Source organism: Hippichthys cyanospilos, chromosome 21 (assembly GCF_059441005.1).
Source record: "Hippichthys cyanospilos isolate Australia breed blue-spotted pipefish chromosome 21, RoL_Hcya_1.0, whole genome shotgun sequence".
Lineage (NCBI taxonomy): Eukaryota > Metazoa > Chordata > Actinopteri > Syngnathiformes > Syngnathidae > Hippichthys > Hippichthys cyanospilos.
Genome location: NC_142389.1, coordinates 12936046 through 12957642, shown reverse-complemented (window position 1 = coordinate 12957642; position 21597 = coordinate 12936046). Strand labels below are relative to the sequence as shown.

The 21597-nt window shown below is 37.3% G+C and overlaps 1 protein-coding gene across 2 annotated transcripts; it reads right to left on the bottom strand.

Moving 5' to 3' along the window:
• Window positions 1-172: 172 nt before the first annotated feature.
• lpcat1 (lysophosphatidylcholine acyltransferase 1) lies at window positions 173-21406 on the bottom strand. Of its 2 annotated transcripts, none has more exons than XM_088405671.1 (14): window positions 21132-21406; window positions 13051-13190; window positions 11428-11642; window positions 11245-11357; window positions 9933-9993; window positions 7334-7392; window positions 3103-3137; window positions 2892-2946; window positions 2740-2822; window positions 2539-2664; window positions 2177-2324; window positions 1364-1462; window positions 893-1034; window positions 173-782 (listed from the first exon to the last, which is right to left on the bottom strand). In XM_088405671.1, exons 1-14 carry the CDS (start codon window positions 21216-21218, stop codon window positions 649-651), a joined length of 1497 nt encoding a protein of 498 aa, XP_088261797.1. In that variant the 5' UTR covers window positions 21219-21406; the 3' UTR covers window positions 173-648. The 2 variants fall into 2 exon arrangements, with proteins under 2 accessions (XP_088261797.1, XP_088261798.1); XM_088405672.1 differs by having other exon boundaries at window positions 13051-13159.
• Between the last annotated feature and the right edge of the window lie 191 nt (window positions 21407-21597).

The window sequence follows — 21597 nt, the reverse complement described above, 5'->3', positions numbered from 1 at the left end:
ATAACTTCATATATGTTTTTTTTAATACAAAGTTGACATCATGGGAACTCTTCAATATGGTTTACATTGACACTTTTCACATCAGCTGCACATACAGTGTTGATTATTCAAACACTGACTATTTTAAAATCAAGACAAACACCAAAGCCCCCAAATTTATAACCAAGCGCAGTTCTCGGAAGCTCAATGAAAGCTTTAATTTTATACCATATCAACATAGTCAAATATCCAGCAAAACATCAAATAAAATAATCCATAAGAGTAATAAAAACTCATTTTACAAGGAAGTGACTAGGCCTTCTTTTACATTTCCCCACTGAAATATAAAATCCACATTAAAAACTAGCAATGATGAACATTACCACCAACCCTTGTACCCTGAGATAATTTATTATTCTTAAGAAGAAAAGGCGCACAGGAGTAAAAATAAATAAACGGTTGTAGACTTGTAAAACAAATCTCATAGAGAGAGAAAATTATGCACAGTGCTTCCATTAGATTCAGAAAGCCTTCTGGGCCACTTGTTTGTATTTCTATTCAGTGTTTATTATCCCTCCTTCCCTTTCTGTAAAGGCACTTAAGTGGCAGAGGTGTGCCGCACCTCATAACAAGGAAGAGAAGATAAATATTTGTCTCAAACCCTTCTTTTCAGTTGTCTTTGTTGTGGTTGTGACCATTGCAAGAGTAGGGTCGGCGGATACAGAATTTTCGTGGGTGGTCTTTAAAGTCAAGGTAGTCGTGGACAAAGCGTGGATGCTGCTCTATGAAATGATGAAGTTCGTCTAGATAACAAAAGAGGTGAAGAGGAAGTCTTAAACATTGCCCTTGTACAGTAATAAAACCAATAGAAAATGTATTTTTTCATTTTAAGTATGCTAAGAAGCGTACTTACCATATGTGATTTTACCGGTGTCTGGACCATCAAGCTCCATAAAAAGCATTGATAATTCAACTTCTTTCACTCCCAACATTATTTCTAATATGGTGGCCAGCTCGTCTTCGTGGACCTCGGCGCTGTCTTCATTCTCATAAATCTGTGCATTAAAGAGAGCTCTTAGTTTAATGCAGTGTGCATTAAAAAAAATCTATATAACCTCCCGGAAGCCAGTCTATTCATGTCCGTCCATTTTATCTCATGTGTGTCCATTTTATCTCAAGACAGCAAACACATGAGACATAATTGGAAAGGCCAGCATGTCCTCCATACTGGGACTCAGTAGAATAGGTCAAATGAGGCAAAAGATAACAGACCAGAAACAACAATCCACTATAGTGAACACAAATGGATATGCGGAATCCATACAGCCATATATGTAAACCATACATACAGTAAATCAGATATTAAGACAAATGTGCTTTTTACCTTAAAGGCCAACTTGAGGGTCTCCATTGACCTTGATGGTCGGTAAATAGTGGACAGGGCAATAACAAAATGTCTGATGTCTATGTGTCCCGCCTCATCCTGGACAAAATAAAACATCTCACATAAGAAAGTATTGGGAAAACACTCGAGATCCTAACATTAACATATTTGGATGAGTTTTCATTGCTAGGCCATTTGTAGCCAGTGGTGAATTAGTGCAAGGTAAGCAGAGCTGCATCGAGTGTCATTGGCGGCACAGCTTAGTGTTAGCTTCTGATCAAATGCATTCACAGTGTATGGTTGTTGCTTGAGTAGCTGCAGGTGGTAAGATTATTTTTGTTTGGCGCATCTCCATATGCAATATTCACAAAAAAATGTAATTTTCCCATAAATGTGAATGTTTTCATTGTCTGATCTGTAGGAACTGATTTACATCTTCAAAAGAAGTACCGTATGAAATATTGTTTTGTATACACACACACTATATATATATATATATATATATATATATATATATATATATATATATATATATATATATATATATATATATATATATATATATATATATATATATATAAAAACATGGTTCTTAAATCCTCAAATCCATAAACTTGTAGAATTCTTGCAACCTACAGAATCTCCACTAGAGGAAGCTGTAGCTACCTCATTGCATCTCACTGTGTTGGAAGTACAGCATTTAATGTGTAACAGCTCTTTATGTATCTCTTTTTGTTTTTTTTTAAACCAGTTACAGATTGTGTCTTATGTATTCTAAAGAATGTAAGTATGTATCAATAGCAAATCATTTACTGCGACAAAGAGTCCGAAAACTTCTTGGAGTGTATTTGTAACGGGCAGGTGAAGGAAGCATGCCAAGCCTTCTAAACTCAGCTGATGTCTTGGCAACCTTCTGGCTCTGCTGGCCTGCTCCTTCAGCAGGCTGTCTGTGATCTTTATCCTGTTGTGAAAATGGAAGTGAAAGTTACAATATAATAGTATACAAGTACACAATAGTATTACAGACAGGTCTCAAACAAATCCCCCATTTTCACAGTAGACTCAACTAATAAAGCAAAATAAGGCACCTAAAGTTCACGGTTTTATTTTGGTGTTTCCCTTGTGCCACCAGGAGATGTCAGTGTTATCTTGCCTCCAACCTGCCTTATACTCACCCCAAGCGGTGCATCAACAGATTGAACTCCAGCAGGCTGCTGGGGTTGTGGATGCGCAAAGGCCCCTTTGAAAAAGTGATCTCTCGATCCTCATAGGACAAATCCGTGAGCGGCACCTCCAACGCTCTGTCAAGAAAAGTCAATGAAAGGTATTTAAATGGACTCATTTGCCCTTTAAAAATCATGTAAATACGCACTCACTTGGCCATAATTTTTCGGACATTGCTGGCAAACAGAGATGGGTTTTCCTTCTCCTCATCAGATGGAGTGTAAACTGGTAAATACTGAGGTAAGGAGAATGTCAGCTGAGTAACCGTGTCATGATTCAACGTGTTCTCATCAAAAATTCTCACCTCTATCTCAATGGCGTTGTGAGGCTGACACAGAGTGAGCCATAGGATTTTGAACCTGAGTGACAGTGAATGAAACAAACATAAAAACATCAGCAGAAAGCCAGTTGGTCACCATGATACAAATGGCACATTCCTTATGAGCTGGGTACAAAATAACCTCAGGAAGTGTGTGTGTACTGTGGCACTGTTTGTGTTGGTGTGTTCCACTCACGCTCCGGGCCCTCGCCACGTCCATGAAATTGTATCCTGCGGAAGGGAAGCGGAGAAAGGAAATGACAAACATGGACACACTTTTTGATGAAGGCCGGAGCTGAAAACAGTGCTGCTTTTCATGGTGTGAGAGTAGGTTAGGGTGGAGAGCACTTCTCCGATTACAGAGGGGCCCACCTCCAACTCAGGCTGCTTAAAATGAACATGCTTGCTCAGACAGGAAGTAGTTTGAATGCCCTCAAACTAAACTTAAGTAAAATCACATGCTCAAAAGTATCCAAATATAAATATTATAGGCTCCTGCAGACATGGAAAGTAATACCTAGATCACTGGAAATGTACTGTAAACAAAAAAACGACAAATAAATGACCTAATCAAAGTTCTTTGCACGTATCCCCAACACACCGGCGCTATCTCAAGGCAAACAAAGGAAATAATTCATATTATTAACTGCCACAATTAATATTTTTAATTTAAAGCAGGGGTGTCAAACTTGTTTTAGCTTGCAGGGAACATAGTGGACCAGACTAATAAAATCATGGTACAGTATATAATTATATAACTTTGAAAACAACATCACATTTATTTTTCTTTTTTATCCCATCCAAAATAATACAAGCACAATATCACTATTAATACAAGCACAATATCACTATTAATGATAAAACATTGAAATTACTATTTATCATAAAACATTGAAAGTTTTTTATTTATTTAATGAGATAATCATCTTGACCAGAACCGGCCCGCGGGCTGTATGTTTGATAGCCCCGATTTAAAGGGTTGAGGAGCTTTATTGGGAGGCTAGAAATAGATTTGGCTATTTACACGTAAAAAGTAACTACAGTATTTACAAAAAAATCACGTTAAAAAATTACTTCTGGAACTAATTGATTTCTTAAGTTGAGGTCCCACTGTAGTGCATTTTCTTTTACATATAAGGGCAAACTAATTAGAACATGAAGCGTCATATGCTCAACTATTGTATGTCTATATCAGTCCTTTTTGTGGAGTGACTTCAGTTCACGTTCACCATATAGTACTTTTGTTTTTGTTCTCAAAGCATCTAAAAATATATACTCAAGGAAAATATGGTGTATATATATATATATATATATATATATATATATATATACACATATATATATATATATATACACATATATATATATATATATATATATATATATATATATATATATATATATATATACACATATATATATATATATATATATATACATACAAAGTCGACCTCCGGTTTACGAACACCCTCTTTTACGAACATTTCGACTTACGAGCGTGGACCGCGGAATTTTTTGTCCCCCACTTAGCCACAAACCTCCCGTCTTATGAACAATATGACATGTCAGCCATTGTGTCCGAACATTTATTTTCGCTTTGCTACGTCAACTAATTTGGAAGTTGACGCTTATCACGGCAACGTCGGACGCTGTTGCTCTTATAATGTCACAGTCACTATCTCAGTCACGGTGTCAGTCACAGAGTCAGTCACGGAGATGCTATTGGCCGGCGTCACGTCAATCACAGAAATGCTGATATGCTATTGGCCGAACGCCTTTATCTAGCTTGATGGCACAGCTGGTCGGGACGGAAGGAAGGAGAGAAAATCAGTCAAAAATGGAAGGAAGGAATGTTGTGAAGACTTTGCAAACTTTATCTGTTAGACATGGCTTCTAAAATTGCAAGTGGCGGTAAAGGAAGAAGTAAGAGGATGATGATAAGAGAAACCAAGCAGGAGATAATAAAAAAAATACGAAGGAGGCACACGCATAGTTAACCTTGCTCGTGAATATGGACGTAAGCGCTCAGCAATCTTCTAAGGGCAAGACTTTCCTTGCCGGGGGACGGACTTGTTCGACAACAAAATGGAGAGGCTTCTTCTATTATGGATTAAAGAGAAGGAAATCGCCGGTGATATGTTTTAGTTTGAGAAAAGTTCTTGTTTAAGAAAATAAATAAATAAATTCTGCGGGTTGGTCTCTGCTCACCTCCGTCTCCACTCGGCTCAAGTCACGTCGCCCCAGAGGAAAATGTCATTTATCCTTTGTGTATCCATGTAAATTTAATTAACTGCAAAGTAGATTATGGCAATAATTTTATATATGTGTGTATATTCGTGATAGTTATAACTATGATTTCACCACGCTTTGCCAGTCAGTCAATGTGTAAGTACAATTGACTTCCCTTTGCTACATCAACAAAATCATCTGCTCACGCACAACACGTTAACGCTGATATGCTATTGCTCTTACAATGTCACAGTCACTGTTTCAGTCACGGTGTCAGTCACGGAAATGCCGATATGCTATTGGTCGAACGCCTTCATCTAGCTTGATGGCACAGCTGGCCGGGACGGAAGGAAGGAGAGAAAATCAGTCAAAAACGGAAGGAAGGAATGTTGTTAAGACTTTGCAAACTTTATCTGTTAGACATGGCTTCTAAAATTGCTAGTGGCGGTGAAGGAAGAAGTAAAAGGATGATGACAATAGAAACGAAGCAGGAGATAATAAAAAAAAAAAAATACGAAGGAGGCGCACGCATGGTTAACCTTGCTCTTGAGTATGGCCGTAACCGCTCGGCAATCTTCTAAGGGCAAGACTTTCCTTGCCGGGGGACGGACTTGCTCGACAACAAAATCGAGAGGCTTCTTCTATTATGGATTAAAGAGAAGGAAATCGCCGGTGATAAGTTCTAGTTTGAGAAAAGTTCCCGTTTAAGAAAATAAATAAATAAAATTCTGCGGGTTGGTCTCTGCTCCCCTCCGCCTCCACCCAGCTCAAGTCACGTCGCCCCAAAGGTAAATGTCATTTTTCCTTTGTATATGTTATTTTATTTAACTGTACAGTTGATTATGTTACTCATTTTTAATATGTGTATAAAGTCGTGATGTTTTTACCTAAGGTTTTTGCGCGCGTTGCACGCATTCACTAATTAACATAGGTTTGGATTGCCCGTCATACGAGCAGTTCAAGTTACGAGCGTAGCCGCTGAACGGATTAAGTTCGTAACACGAGGGCCCACTGTGTGTGTGTGTGTATATATATATATATATATATATATATATATATATATATATATATATATATATATATATATATATATATATATATATATACACCGTATTTTCCACACTATAAGGCACACCTAAAAGCCTTAATTTTCTTTAAAAGCTGGTGGTGCGCCTTATAATCAAGTGCGCTTTATATATGGATCAATATTGAGATTGGGATTCATAGATGGTGAATGAACTGATAAAATTAGCTTTACCTGTTTCTTTTGTGTGTTTACAGTTTAACAAGGTTGGTCATATTGACATTGAGGTATTATGCTATTGAGAGTTAAAGTTATTATTTGAGTTAATATTGTTATTACTTTTGTGTATTACTATATTGTGATTGAAAAAGTTTAAAAATATGTCATTAATTGCGGGTGCGCCTTTTAGTCTAGTGCCCCTTATATATATATGGAGATTTTTTTTTAAATGTTATGAATTGAGGGTGCGCCTTATAATCCGGTGAGCTGTATAGTGCGGAAAATGTGAATATATATATATATATATATATATATATATATATATATATATATATATATATATATATATATATATATATATACATACACACACACATACATGTTTAGCACCCAGCAATAGTCAGTGAGATGAGAAAAATCAAGAAACTTCCATGGATTATTTTGGCCAGTAAGTAATATATATTTAACGAGAAAGAGGTGCATTTAGTGACATGACACCTTTGTGTGTGTGTGTATCTCTGTGTGCGTGTGTGTGCGTGGTTGTTTGCATAGTGGGGGACCAATTCCTAGGTTTTTCAGTCATTGTGTGGACCTCTTGCACTTGTGGGGACCATGATGAGGGACACCACAAGTTCAGACCTCTTTTTGAGGGTCAAGAATTGCTTTTAAAGTTTGCATTAGGATTGGATTTTAGTTGAATGGTTGGTTGTTGAAGTAAGGGGTTAGGCAGTCTTGTGTAGTGTTTAGAGTTAGCGTAAGGAAAAGCATTATGTCAATGGGATCTTCCCACAATGATAGAAAACCCCCCATGCATGTGTGTGTGTGTCAGTGAGATAGTTAAAGAAAGGCCAGGATGAAATATCATCCGACCAGAACATGAAGTCATTCAACAAAAGAGGACCATGTAACGTGAGGAAAACCATTACATTACATGTGTGCGCAAGTTTGTGTTTACCAGTTTGTTTTGGTATCTCAAAACCATGGGTTGCACTGGGAGTCCTGGAATGAAAGCACCTGGGGAAAGACACAGGATAAGAGCGAATGAGTTAGGTTTGCTGTGATCTGTCACCATTCTACCATGTGAGCAGTACACACTGCCAACACTATACACAATAGAATAGACCAATGGAATTACAGACTGGAATAAATGGGGATTAGACCGAGCAGGAGGGGACAGTGGCTAACAACAAAACACAGATGGACACAGGAAGTACGGGGATTACAATATGATTGTAAATAAACTGTGAGCCGCGTTGTTTTTGTTGAGATGACCTTAACTCATTCAATGCTGAGGACATACAGTACTTAATTACGGTATTTTAGGGCACAACCGATTTGTTTCCTCCCAACACATCAGGATACAATTTTATGCAGATTTTCACTGTAGGCTAGCACAGTACCTATTGCCTGCAAATAGCAGTGGTCAATAGTAAGATACATTATGATATATTAAAAATAAAGAAATGCTTTTCGGTTCTCAGAATGCATTGCATGGTGCAATAAATTAATCCAATCCAAAGAAATGTTTTAATGTTTTTTGAGTCAAAACATTCAATCCCTTGTATTTTTGTCTTTTTTTTAAGTGTTTCTCTGAAGGAGAGTTTAAGATGGTTGGTAGTTCATGAATGACTCAATAAAATAATAATTTGCTTAATGTAATTAAGTACTATCTTAATTACCTTTGGGAATTATTTTGGGTAGTTAAGAACAAAAGTAAAAAAAAAAAAAAGATATTTTTCGGATGATAAATATATCTTTGAGACTGTGATCATTAATTACTTAATAATTAAATACCTGAAGTAAATGAATAATTGAGTACTGAATTGTCTAAAGTAATCGATTATTTACTACCTAAAGTAATTGGGTCCTTTTGTACTTAGTTCATTAGTACCAGCCACTTGTATACCCTCTTTCAGCCAAACACTTAAAAAACTATTGAAGAAAAATATGTATAAGTGAAATTGATGGAGCTCAACGACTTCAGGCCGGTCGCCCTGACATCACACGTGATGAAGACCATGGAGCGGTTGCTGCTACACCACCTGAGGCCACAGGTCCGCCATGCCACTGACCCCCTGCAGTTTGCCTACCAGGAGAAGGTAGGAGTGGAGGACGCTATAATCTATATGCTACACCGATCCCTCTCTCACCTGGACAGTGGCAGTGGTGCAGTGAGGATTACTTTTTTGGACTTCTCCAGCGCCTTCAACACCATACAGCCTCTGCTGCTCAGTGGTAAACTGACAGAGATGGGAGTAGGCTCACACCTTGTGGCATGGATTACGGACTACCTGACAGGCAGACCCCAGTACGTGAGACTGGGGGGCTGTACGTCCGACACTGTTGTCAGCAGCACAGGAGCGCCACAGGGGACCGTGCTGTCTCCTGTCCTGTTCACCCTGTATACGTCAGACTTCCAGTACAACTCTGAGTCCTGCCACGTGCAGAAGTTTGCAGACGACACTGCTATCGTGGGATGTATCAGGAGTGGGCAGGAGGGGGAGTACAGGAAACTGATCCAGGACTTTGTCTCATGGAGCGACGCTAACCATCTGCACCTGAACACCACCAAGACCAGGGAGATGGTGGTGGACTTCAGGAGGCCTAAACCCCATCCGGAACCAGTAACCATCAAAGGAGAATGTGTAGAGTTTGTCCAGACCTACAAATACCTGGGTGTGCAGCTGGACAATAAACTGGATTGGACTACCAACACAGAAGCTCTGTGCAGGAAAGGACAGAGCCGACTGTACTTCCTCAGAAGGCTGGCGTCCTTCAACATCTGCAAAAAGCTCCTGCAGATGTTCTACCAGACTGTTGTGGCGAGCGCCCTCCTCTACGCAGTAGTGTGCTGGGGAGGCAGCACCAAGAAGAAGGACGCCTCGCGTCTGGATAAACTGGTGAGGAAGGCGGGCTCGGTTGTGGGCACAGAGCTGGACAGTCTGACAACTGTGGCTGAGCGACGAGCGCTAAACAAGCTGCTATCAATCATGGACAATCCAACGCATCCACTACACAGCATCATCCACAGACAGAGGAGCTGCTTCAGTGACAGATTGCTGTCACTGTCCTGCTCCACGGACAGGCTGAGGAGATCATTCCTCCCCCATGCCATGAGGCTCTTCAACTCCACCCGGGGCAGTAAAAGCTCACATTAAACTCTAAACCTCATACTCTGCACTGCACTATTCACTTTATACAAGCACCTTAATTATACTTGCACTAGACTCCAACGATTCACACTATTCTGTTTACACTGTTAACAAGCACCTTAAGTATACTTCTGTACTGGACTTATGTGTATCTTGTGTACTTTATTTCTCATATTTTATATCTCGACTTGAGGATACTGCTGGTAATGTGAATTTCCCTACGGGGATGAATAAAGTATCTATCTATCTATCTATCTATCTATCTTTAAAAGCACATAATCGTCAGACCCACTTTATTTTTCTTCCAAAGAGGCTAAGAAAGGGTCAGAAAATAGCTGGCACTGAATGGTTTATAGTAAACACATGGGTACCAGGTAAAGTTTAAACAAAAGTGGTACATACCCGCCTTGAATAAAATGAGGCTGGACCTGTTAGTGCATGTCCCCTCCGGAAATATCATGATCTAGATAGAATTAAAAAAAAAATAATAATAATAATAAAAATCTTATTATTTTATTTATATATATATATATATATATATATATATATATATATATATATATATATATATATATATATATATATATATATATATATATATATATATATACAGTGGGCCCCCGTGTGACGAACTTAATCCATTCAGCGGCTAGGCTCGTAACTCGAATTGCTCATATGACCGGCATTCCAAACCTATGTTAATTAGTGAATGCGTGCAACACGTGCAAAAACCTTAGGTAAAAACATCACGACTTTATACACATATTAATAATATATAATAATATATAATTAGTAACTGTACAGTTAAATTAAATAACATAAATATACAAAGGAAAAATGACATTTACCTTTGGGGCGACGTAACTTGAGCTGGTGGTGGGTGGAGGCGGAGGGGAGCAGAGACGAACCCGCAGATTTTATTTTATTTTTTTCTTAAATGAGACTTTTCTTAAACGAGAACATATCACCGGCGATTTCCTTCTCTTTAATCCATAATAGAAGAAGCCTCTCCATTTTGTTGTTGACTGAGGTCCGTCCCCTGACAAGGAAAGTCTTGCCCTTAGAAGATTGCCGAGCGGTTATGGCCATACTCACTAGCAAGGTTAACTATGCGTGCGCTTCCTTCGTATTTTTTTATTATCTCCTGCTTCATTTCTATTGTCATCATCCTCTTACTTCTTCTTTTACCGCCACTTGCAATTTTAGAACCCATGTCTAACAGATAAAGTCTTCACAACACACCAACCAGCTTGTGCCATAAAGCTAGATAAGGGCGTTCGGCCAATAGCATATTGGCATTTCTGTGATTGACGTGACCCAGGCCAATAGCATATCGGCATCTCCGTGACTGAGACCGTGACTGAGACCTTAATCGACCAGTAGCATATCAGCATCTCCGTGACTGAGACCGTGACTGTGACCTTATAAGACCAATAGCATATCAGCGTTTCCGTGACATGCGAGAAAAGTTATTTTTGTTGATGCAGAAAAGCGAAAAAAATAGTAGGGACATATTGACCGGCATGTTGGATTGTTCGTAAGACAAAAGGTTTGTGCGTAAGAGGGGGACAAAAAACCGCCGCGGTCCATGTCATAAGATGAAAAATACGTAAAACGGGGAGTTCGTAAACCGGGGGCCCACTGTATTTTTTTTTTTTTTTCACAAATAGTAAAATTTGATTGTCACCTCTTGGGGGTCAATCGATTGCATTACCTGAGGCCACTCCCCTCCTGAGCGCACTCTTCTCTTGATTTCCTCAACAGTTTGCCTTCTGGAGCCTTGGTCCGAACGGAATACAAACACCGGTCTGATGTACTTGATCAGGGCTAGGTAGACGGAATTAAAACATAATGTCAAGGAAGGGCTTCAGAGTACTGGAAAGCTGTTGCTACTCACTGCCCCAAACGGGAATACTGCCACTCTCCAGTTTGGCGACTATGGAGCACATGGTTTGGGTGACTGGGATGGCGTCAAAGTAGCTGGAGTGCGGTGCCACAGTGATGATGGGAGCCTCGGTGGGCGTCACACGTTGACCTTTGACTTTAATCCAATGGAAACCCCCGCAGAACCACATGGCCCGCATGATGACGCGCAGGGAAAGGTCTGTAAATCTGGAAAGACCACAAAAACATTTTGGATCCAGTCAGCTAGCAAAACCATTTCAAAGTTTTCATCAAAGTCCATAATTAGCTCGTATTATTTATTTTTTTTGTTAAGCATTTTTGTTGCTAATATTTCACGACACATTTACATGCTCTTTTATGACATATATGTTATGGTCATAGCTAAGCCAACACACGCTTGCTAACTATGGTCATTACTCTATGTACTAATGGTCATGGCTAAGCTTATGCTTGCTAACATTGGTCATTAGCCAATGCGCTAATGGTCACGGCTAAGCTAATGCATGCTTGCTAACTTTAGTCATTAGCCAATGTGCTTATTTCATGGTGAAGCTAATGCACACTCACTAACGTTGGTCATTACCAATGCGCTAATTTTTAGATATATCACGGGTGTAATGACTAAAAAATAAAATTAAAATAAATTAAAGCATACTCAAAACTAATCACCTGCTTTTTATCAACTCATTCACTGCCATTGACGTCTAGAGAGGTTACATTTTTACTGGTGAGTAAGTTAATTATTTTACCTGTCAAAATATGTCACTGGCATACGTCAAAGAATAAAAATGCATTATTTGCAGTAAATAAAGAATACTGATATGACTTAATTATTTTGGGTAATTAAGAACAAAAGTAAAAAAATAGATCACTTTAGGATAATAAATACAACTTTTGGACTGTAAGAGTTAATTACTTTAGTAATTAAATACCTAAAGTAAATTGATATTTTTTTAGTACCTAATTGTCTAAAGTTATCCATTACCTTAGTACCTAAAGTAATTGGGTCCTTTTGTACTTAGTTCATTAATACCTGCCATTTTAGATCCTCTTTCAGCCAAACACTTGAAAAACTACTGAAAAAAAAATATATATAAGTGAAATTGTCTGTTGTTTAAAAGCACATAATTTTAATATGCCATTTTGCAGACTATCTTTAAATTCATTTGCAACAACAATAGACATTTTAATACTGTATTAGTTTTTAACTGGCAGTGAATGTTAAATACTCTTACATCCAAATGCCCAATAGTAATTTTAATCAGTATAACGGTAATAATAATTTGAGGAGTAAATTATTTTTCATGTACAATTTCAACCTTTAAAACACTTTGAGACATTCACAAGCTGAGCTGTGATTGATTGTTACCTGACCCCAATTAGTGTCATTTTTAGTCAACAGAAAGTTCCAGGATGTGTTTCTAACCGTACATGAAAAATCCTATAATTACCACACTATAAATAGAACTTTTTAATAGAGCATCGCCTTGAGTATTTATCGTAATTAGATTTAATGATAGAAACTTTAAGACTTACTCAAAATCAACCAAATGTGCCCCAGACAATATGGAATTAAAATAGAATAAAAAGAGTAGTCAAAGATCAATGTACACACCTTCTCCACCGTGACTGTGGCTCGACAACGTATTGCGAGCGTCCCATCGAGGCGGCGAAGGCGAAGGGCCACGCCAGCAGCATGAGGAAGGATACCATGAGTAGTCGAACTGGAAACACCGTCACAGACATAAATCCAATCTACAGAATGGAAAACAGTTTATGTCAGTACAAGTCAAATTACGCTCAGGCGGTCACACAGGACATCCCTTTGTAACACATAGACACACTTTGACATTCTGTAGTCCAAGAAGAATACACACATCCCATTAGTTAATTTAAAAGGGAAACAGGCAACTCCCAATTGAATCTGCACTGACAGTCACGCTTTGTTCCAGGGCCAGTGTATTAATGGGTTAACGCTGACACTTATTAATGCTGGAAACACAGCAACATTACACAAGGGAAATGGGAATTGGATTGGGTTAGATGTACAAATTCATTTAACATGACGCATTAATATGGTTTAGTAGTAATCTATGATGAAACAGTCATTTTAATGCCAATTCGATGTACTGTTTGCTTGACTTGAACTTGAAATGGAAAATGAATCTCAGTTCAAGCTCTCTTGTGTGTTCTTTGCATTTTTGTCTCCTTTCATGCTTGCATGTAATCCAAGCAAAATAATAGAAGCACATACAATGCTATTTTCAAACATTTTCTTCTATAGCTTAATTTCAATTTGCCGTAATTCTTATGTCCAGAGTGGGCAATTATAGATGCAGAAAGCACCAAGTAACAGGTATAAACATTAGAACATAGAATGAAATCAGTTGGTAAAATGTACATATGAACAAGACTGATGGTTAAACGGTAGGGAATTTTAATGCCATTTTTTTCTCAGAACGATACCAGTACTCTTAAATAATCACTGATACTGAGACCACATCCCAATAGTAGGGCTGGGCGATAAACAAGGTATTTCGGTTAATATGTCATTTATAAAATGGAAGATTTGAAAATTAGTTACATTGTGAAATTGACATTTTGAAAAAACGTCAGGATGCTGGACAAGTGATTCCCAAGACATTTTTACAATAGCTTCTAACTAGGTATCTGTCTTATCAGTGGAAACCGGGTCAAAATGGCTCTTTGAATGTTTAAAGGCTGCCGACCCCTGGCCTGGACCAGTGCTTCTCAATTATTTTTGCATCCTCCCCCCATAGATTACAAAACATTTTGAGCCCCTTCCATTTGTCAGTGTCACTGTAAATAAGATTTGTCCAAAAAATAAGTACAGTATAACTAAAATTATTCTTTTAACAATGCAATACGAATAAACTCTCAACAAATGTTAATTGGGGTTATCCTCACCTATCCTAGGGGGGCCCATCCTTCCATTTGAGAAGGACTGGCCTAGATTCATAAAAGATACATAAAAATACATCTTTGGGATCGAATGAATACATTATGAAATGTAAGGAAATTATGCTCAAGCTATGAATGTTGAATTTAAATTGAAACTGATTTAAATCAGTATAGCTTATTATTGTCTGAATGTTTTCCACAGGATTGATTTTTTTCATACAAAAACGAAATGGGGGGGGATAATCAATGTTAAAATTATTTGAGAGCGAGTCCTATCTGAAAATATTAAAAAAACCCTCCAAAGCATGCCTCACTAATCTGGTCACTTTTGAAAATGTCTTATATAAATCTTATATAATGTCAAATGAAAGGGAAATGCATAATATTGTGCAATGATAATAATTTATAATCCAGGAGTCCCATCTGATCACTTGATACAAATCCTTCTGATATACAGAATGAATAATTGAGGTGAATGTGGTGAAATGGAGCCAAACGCCTTGAGCAAAAAAACCACCAAGTGGTCATCAAGTACAAGTAACGTCAGCCAAGGCAGGAATGAGAATGACGAGTCATCTGACCGGACTGCCTTTTCTCTTGCTTGCTCTAATACGAGACGCTTTGTGTGCACTGACATGGTCACGGGACCGAAGGCCCTGTAAATTCACACTTTGACATTTCAAATGCTTTTTTGCCTTGCCCCGACCTCGCTACAATGTCTCCTTATAATCTCCCATATCTCTGTGGAGTTTCCCTCCAATTGGTCCATCAGTCATGGTGTCTATTTGCTCCCTAGCCGCCACCTTAGTTTATTATGCTTCTCTGGCTTCAGCTGCCTTGCTGCTACTTTGCATTGATGTGCATTTTGTCACCTCTCTGGGGATTCCTATCTTACCCAGGCCGATCCCTCCCCTTCCCTTCCCTTTCCTCCCTCCGCGACTCTCTGGAGGAGCCCAGGTGCACGCTGCAGGGCTGTATTAATAAATAAACAGTTATGAAGCTGATTTATGACGCTCTAACTCTTCTTCCTGCCTCCCTGCCCCCCACTTGGGCCTGACGCATCAGAGCTTCACAAATCCATCGGGGAGGATCCTGACATTTTCTCAGGAGGCGGTACGACAATGAGAGCAGAGGGGAGTAGTTGCGAGTGTTTTATGAAGGTGCCACTTCATCCGACAACAATTTCAATGACACTCGGCAAAGCCACCTTAACAAAGTAACCAGTCATCTAAGCCAAAGCTTGGCAGTGAATCCTATTATTTTGATTACCATAAATCCCCAAATATAAAACACACCTGTGTAGATGCAACCTAAATTCTGGTGTCAAATTCTGTTATTTTCTATGTTACCAAGTTTATGATTGTGTGTATATGTCAAAAGGAATACCTTTCTGTGTTCTCTGACCAGCACACTCAATTGAATCAGCTGGAGACATCATACATTTTACATGATCCTCTCGGCTTTAGTAATATTCCTGTGAGTGAACTTGGATGGACTCGGGTGGTGGTTCAGTCTGCTCACTTCTTTTATTGATTTTTTTTTTTTTTTTTTTTAAGTTGCCATTTATAGGATGCACCGCTACTTTTGGGCTTCATTTTTGGGGAAAAAAGTGTGTCTTATATTTGGGGAATTACGCTATATTTTTATTTTAAAAATTTAAGATTTGAAAACAATCTAAATTGTGAATTCAAAATTTTGCAAAAGAATGCTCATTGGGTGGTTAACAAGACATGTTTCTAATGGGTACTGAACGTTTATAAAGGGTTTTACCATACTTTTTAAAAGATAAGTCGATCTCGAGTATAAGTCAACCCCTTCTTTTACTGCAATTTCGGTGAATTTTACAAAAACTCAAGTACCTGTTGAACCATTACTTTTGTGGTTACGGATATTAAAAAAAAAAAAACAAAAACAAAAAAATCAATCCAAACATCAATCAAAAAAAAAAAAAGTTATTCACATTGAGAGATGAGATTTAGTAGACCATTGTCACAACCATGCTTACGGTATGATTTAAAAAATAAATTAATTCTGATGTATATTAAACTTAAATGAAATTTAAAACTTATGAGCTGGAGTCCTAAAAATATAAAATTTTGTCTTTGGGATTGAATGCGAAAGTTTGATAAACAAATTGTATTTCACATAAAGGTAACAACTATCTTGTAAATATTACCTGATCAACAGGTGAGCCATGACTGGAGAGAAAGTAGAAAATTATGTTTTTTAAAGGTAATAATAGTACATGAAAAATTATTTAGTTAAAATCAATTATAGATGAATATGTTTTACTGTTGAATTCCAAAAAAATGGACTATCATTTTAAGCAAGTTATGCATACATTACCTGTGTTAAATTTACATTAAAACTAATTTCAAATCAGTAATCAATGTTTTTTCAAAAATGTTCCCAATTTTTTTTTTTTTTTTTTTTTTTACAATCAAACCTTAAAATAAATGTTTGCTGTAGTTCTTCAATTACATTGATTCAAATCTGATACAACTGATTAAAAAAAAAAACAGTTGGCAAATATGTCATTGAATATCAAATTAATATTTATGGTCCAACGCATGACTTCTAGTCATATTTTTAATGTAATAATGGATTGCAAAAAGAAAATGATTAGCACTTTAACTATGTTTGTATAATATGGTACAGTGGGTCAAAATGTAAATGCAAAATGCACTATTATAATAAGAGGAAGTACTGTATGTAAATGAAAAATGTTCATGGAGGAACTTTTTAGATTTGCTAATGTATCAGCGAAAGTGACACGTAAACAAATGTGTTTGCAGTACAGCTGAAAGTGTGTGCCAAATAATCACAGACTAAGTTAGTAAAATATGAAAATGCAACCAAATAAGTAGCAAGACGCATGTAAAAGCATGTCACAACAATTTAACTGTTATGGCAATTTCCAGCCAGCTTGACATTCCTGAGCTCTTGGACATATAAAAACATGTCAACCAGCTGCTTAAGAGGCAAATACCAGTGCAAACATCTGACTCATACCTTTACCTATGTAAACACAGTAGCGAGGCATGAGGAAAATTAGATCGGCTCTCTCTCTGACTTTGAGGGAAATCACTCAGATCATTTCAGAGAATGTTAAAACAAAATTAATAAGAAAAAATACACCAAAGCAAAGACTGAGTGGGGAAAAATGCATTCAAACTATCTGGCGCAACCAGTTTTCAAGGAGTGCTTGTACATAGTTATTGTGTACATTGTCACTGTCACAAGTGTTACATTCGTACAATAGTTAGATTGAGCATGAATCGATTAGTCATGCCTGAAGAGTTAGGCACAACCATGATATTGTAGTGTAGCAACAGAACTAACTAAAAATCACGTTAAAATAATGATTAAAACGGGAGTGGATTGTGAATGTACGATAGCTGTCTTTACTGTAAATTGCATGGCTTCAAATAAAGGTGTTCAAAGTATGGCCCGGGGGCCGCTTGCAGCCCCCATCCACATATTTGTAGCCTGCAACATCTACTAAAAATACAATGCTTAAATATCTACTTTATATAGACAATGTGTCGTTTATTGTTGACCATGTTTAATAAGTTAAAATTTAACAAATTAATAAAAGTGGTGCTTAGGTCTTTCTATTTAGGTGAATGATCTCAGAGGAAATCATTTGGACACCATTGGGTTAACGTTTCAATATTGAATCTAGAACTGTGAGGTTAACTCAATTTTGGGAAAAGGACGTTGAAGCGTCTTACACAATAGGTCTTGGTCCAGCTGAGCTTTTTAGTATCTGATATCAGATATTCATCTCGGGACACCTATGAACGCTTAGCAAGGAATGGTGTTGCTTCTGATGTTTGATAAAAGGCTAATCACTCTGGGATATGATAGCGCCAGCTAAAGTCTCGTGTTTTGTTTGTGAGCTGGAGCTGGCAGCCATATCGCAGGATGTTCACCAGTAAGAAATGTGTGACTCAGCTGGAATGATGTCTACTGTCTGTCTACTGTCTGCTCCATGACCTGCTTACAACAAAGTATGAGTGGAAAAAACTGTGCATGTGTGTCATACCATAGGACAGTGGTTCTCAAATGGGGGTACGTGAGGATTTTGACAGAGTTTTAGCAGGTATAATCAAATATCATTTAATGCATTTTAATGAAGAAAAAAAACAATCAAATTAAGAACAAATCATTTGGAAAATGAAGCAACTTTTTGCTGAATTGTGTTATTGGTATTTTTTTCCAAACTTTATTTTCCTTTGTTTTTGCTGGGTTATTTACGGATGCACGTTGTCAGTCGTGACAACGATTGTCTGTCTCAGACGACTCAAAGTCATTATGTACAGTAATATTTTACAATCTATTTTAATCAAAGTAATAAACATTAAAAACATCTATTTCAAAGAAGTTAGATTTATTAAAAAATATTCTGTGGAAAATGTTCAAACAAAAACAAACTTCACATTCATAGACTGTGCAAGATTTTCAGGCATAATTTGTTTGAATGTGAAATTCAGGAGTTCATAAATATCATAAACACATCTTGTAACCCATTCCCTCTAGTCACTTGTGCACTGGTTTCACAATGTAGCTAATTTTCAAAGTCGATCTTTAAAATGACTAATTGAATTAATTTGATTCAATGCTCAGCCCTATTTTCGACTCATTCATGTTTTGTTTTTGTTTTTTTAATAATGCTTAGGTCACATCAATCAAAGGGCACTTCCAAACAAAAAAAAAAAAACAAGGCACCCAAACAAACAAAAAAAAAAAAAACAGAACAAGATCCCTCTTCTAGAAGTATACTTTCAGTACTTACAGTTGTATTTAGCTTAATTCTTTTAATGAGGATTAAAAGAGAACCTGTCAGGCAATTTTTACAATTTGGACTGACCGTAGTTACTTTTTTCTCTAATTTTTCCACCTTAAAGATCAAACCAGAGCTGCCTACAACTTCTCATTCCAAAAAAAACCAAAAAAAACATGATTGATGTCAATTGACATTAACGGTGCTCCTTGGTAAGTTACTCTTTGACATCCTTTCCCGTTAATGACACTCAAAGTGTTAAATACATTAGGCTGACACTTGGTGGAAAAAGGCTGTGCCACGTTTGATTCAGTTTTGCTTTGGAAGTTCCACTGTATCTTTAAAGCCCAAGGCGAGTATAAAGTCAAATGTGTTTATGTAAAACACTCACTTGTTTGAAATGGAAAAACACAACTCAGTGCCACATTCGACATCAACAGTGGGAAGAGGTATGAAACAGACCTACTTTATCTTATATTTACGAGTACCCTGCTGTTATTTGGTAGAATCAAAACTGTTTAGTCGCTCTTGCTAACGCCAGTGAATAATGGCTATAATGAATGCCATTACCAAGAATCAGATGCATGTTTATTACCATGAAAGCATGGCAAACGCAACTGGCTGTAGAGCCTCGATGTTGGAAAATTACTTTTTATTTATTTGTAAAAGCAGGCAGGCATATTCAGCCTGAAGCTGTGCAAAAAAAAAAAAAAATTCCAAAAACTCTGCTGTCAAATTTGGATGCCACAAAGGAATGTATGTGTTTAAAAATAAGATAAAAATCAAGACAAATTGTCAAGAAGAAAATGAAAGTATTGATCAATTGACTTTTTTTTCTGGTTCGTGTGATTAAAACAGTAGCACAACCCATCCATCATTGAGAGAGCGTCCATCGATCCGCAGAGTGATTGATGAGGCGTTGAGTGATTGAAGTCCGCTCACCCAAAGCTACGCTAGATTTAGGATGTAAGCACAGCTGTTCATCAATGGAATCCTGAAATATTTCAGGTTCACAAAAAATGTCTTCCTCAGTTATAACCAATAATGCAATCGTTCAGCTTTGAATTTAACTGATTCACTGCCAACCCAGTAAAAAAAGGATTGTTTACATCTATAGCCGCCAATGGTAGTAAATGAGTTAAGTCTTCTTCTGAAAAATGGCAGACGACTGACAGTAATCATTTTTATTGTAGTGTATGTAGTGCCAGCGACTTATAGTGAGAGGAAGAAAAATGAATTAATAACCAACCTGTTAAAAATTGATCTGATGAACTGAAGAACTTTATCCAACTCAGTAAAAAAATAAAATTAAATTAAAAAAAAATCAGGGGTAAAAAGAAAAATTCTGGAGTCATGTTTTCAAGCAGAAGCCACAGAAAACGTATTACACATTGCAGGGATCATTGTTTCAAAGTTTATTAATCATAAGTGTACAAATACTTTTCCAAGGCAATAAAAGCCCTGAGATGAAAAATGAAACTCCATAACTAGTTCACAACCCCAATAAGGTTTCTACATTCCAGCAAAATGCAAAATGGAGATGCCACAAAACAGAGGCAGAGCTAAACTTTTATCAAAATGAAGCTCCTCAACTCAGTTCATTAAAGCACTACTTTTATCTAAATGGAGCTCTTTCAACATAGTTCTCAGTATCGGGGTGGCATGTGATGACCCATGACTTTTGACTAAATAAAGCTCCTCATATCACTGCAACATAGTTTCTTGCCACAGGTTGCTGGCGGAGCATTGCGTTTATCTAAATGAATCAAATGAATTTCCTTGGAAAGGTGTGTCTCTGAAATCGCTTTCAAATATGATATTAAAGTCCTATTTATATGTGATGCAATTTTGTCAACAATGTACTTAATGATATGAATGTCAGCTGTGTATGTACAAACACATTGGAACTAAATGTCTAGTCAAATCCACGTGTATTGATGCAAAAAAAAAAAAAAAAGCAGACGATCAATAAACAAAGCGAACCTTACCGTTATTTTATCTGCCAAGCTGAATCTTAATGTATGAACGAATGGGTTCCTGCCCCATCTGGAGGGGCGAATGCCCGATGAGTTCATTGCTGCACGCACAAGCCAAAAAGTAATCAAATAACGTTAAAAATGGAACGTATTCTACTCCAAAGTCTTTCTTTGATGTTGTGTGTGAGGCGTGTCAAAGTCGCATGTCCAGTCGGATTCGAAGAGACTGCGAGTGAACGCACAATTGAGCTTGTGCAGCCGTGCAACGTTTCGGGCAGGAAACGGTAGGACTTTTCGCTATATTGTATACGTGCACTTCCGGTTTAAAAATAAAAGCATACGTTGATTACGTCAAGTTTGATCGTTTTTCCTCCAATACGTTGCTTTCTTGACGCGTTCGTGATACGTTGCCAAGTATTTAAAAGCAACGGCTATGTAATCCTTACTATGACATTCTGTTGATTTTTTTTCAATCAGT

Excerpts from the sequence above, each read along its gene's own strand:
- lpcat1 (XM_088405671.1), bottom strand. The coding sequence starts at position 21,218 with ATGAACTCATCGGGCATTCGCCCCTCCAGATGGGGCAGGAACCCATTC. Across the intron at positions 11,358-11,427 it reads CAGTATTCCCGTTTGGGGCA|CCCTGATCAAGTACATCAGA; the intron begins GTGAGTAGCAAC and ends CCGTCTACCTAG. Across the intron at positions 2,325-2,538 it reads CTGTTGATGCACCGCTTGGG|GATAAAGATCACAGACAGCC; the intron begins GTGAGTATAAGG and ends TTTTCACAACAG.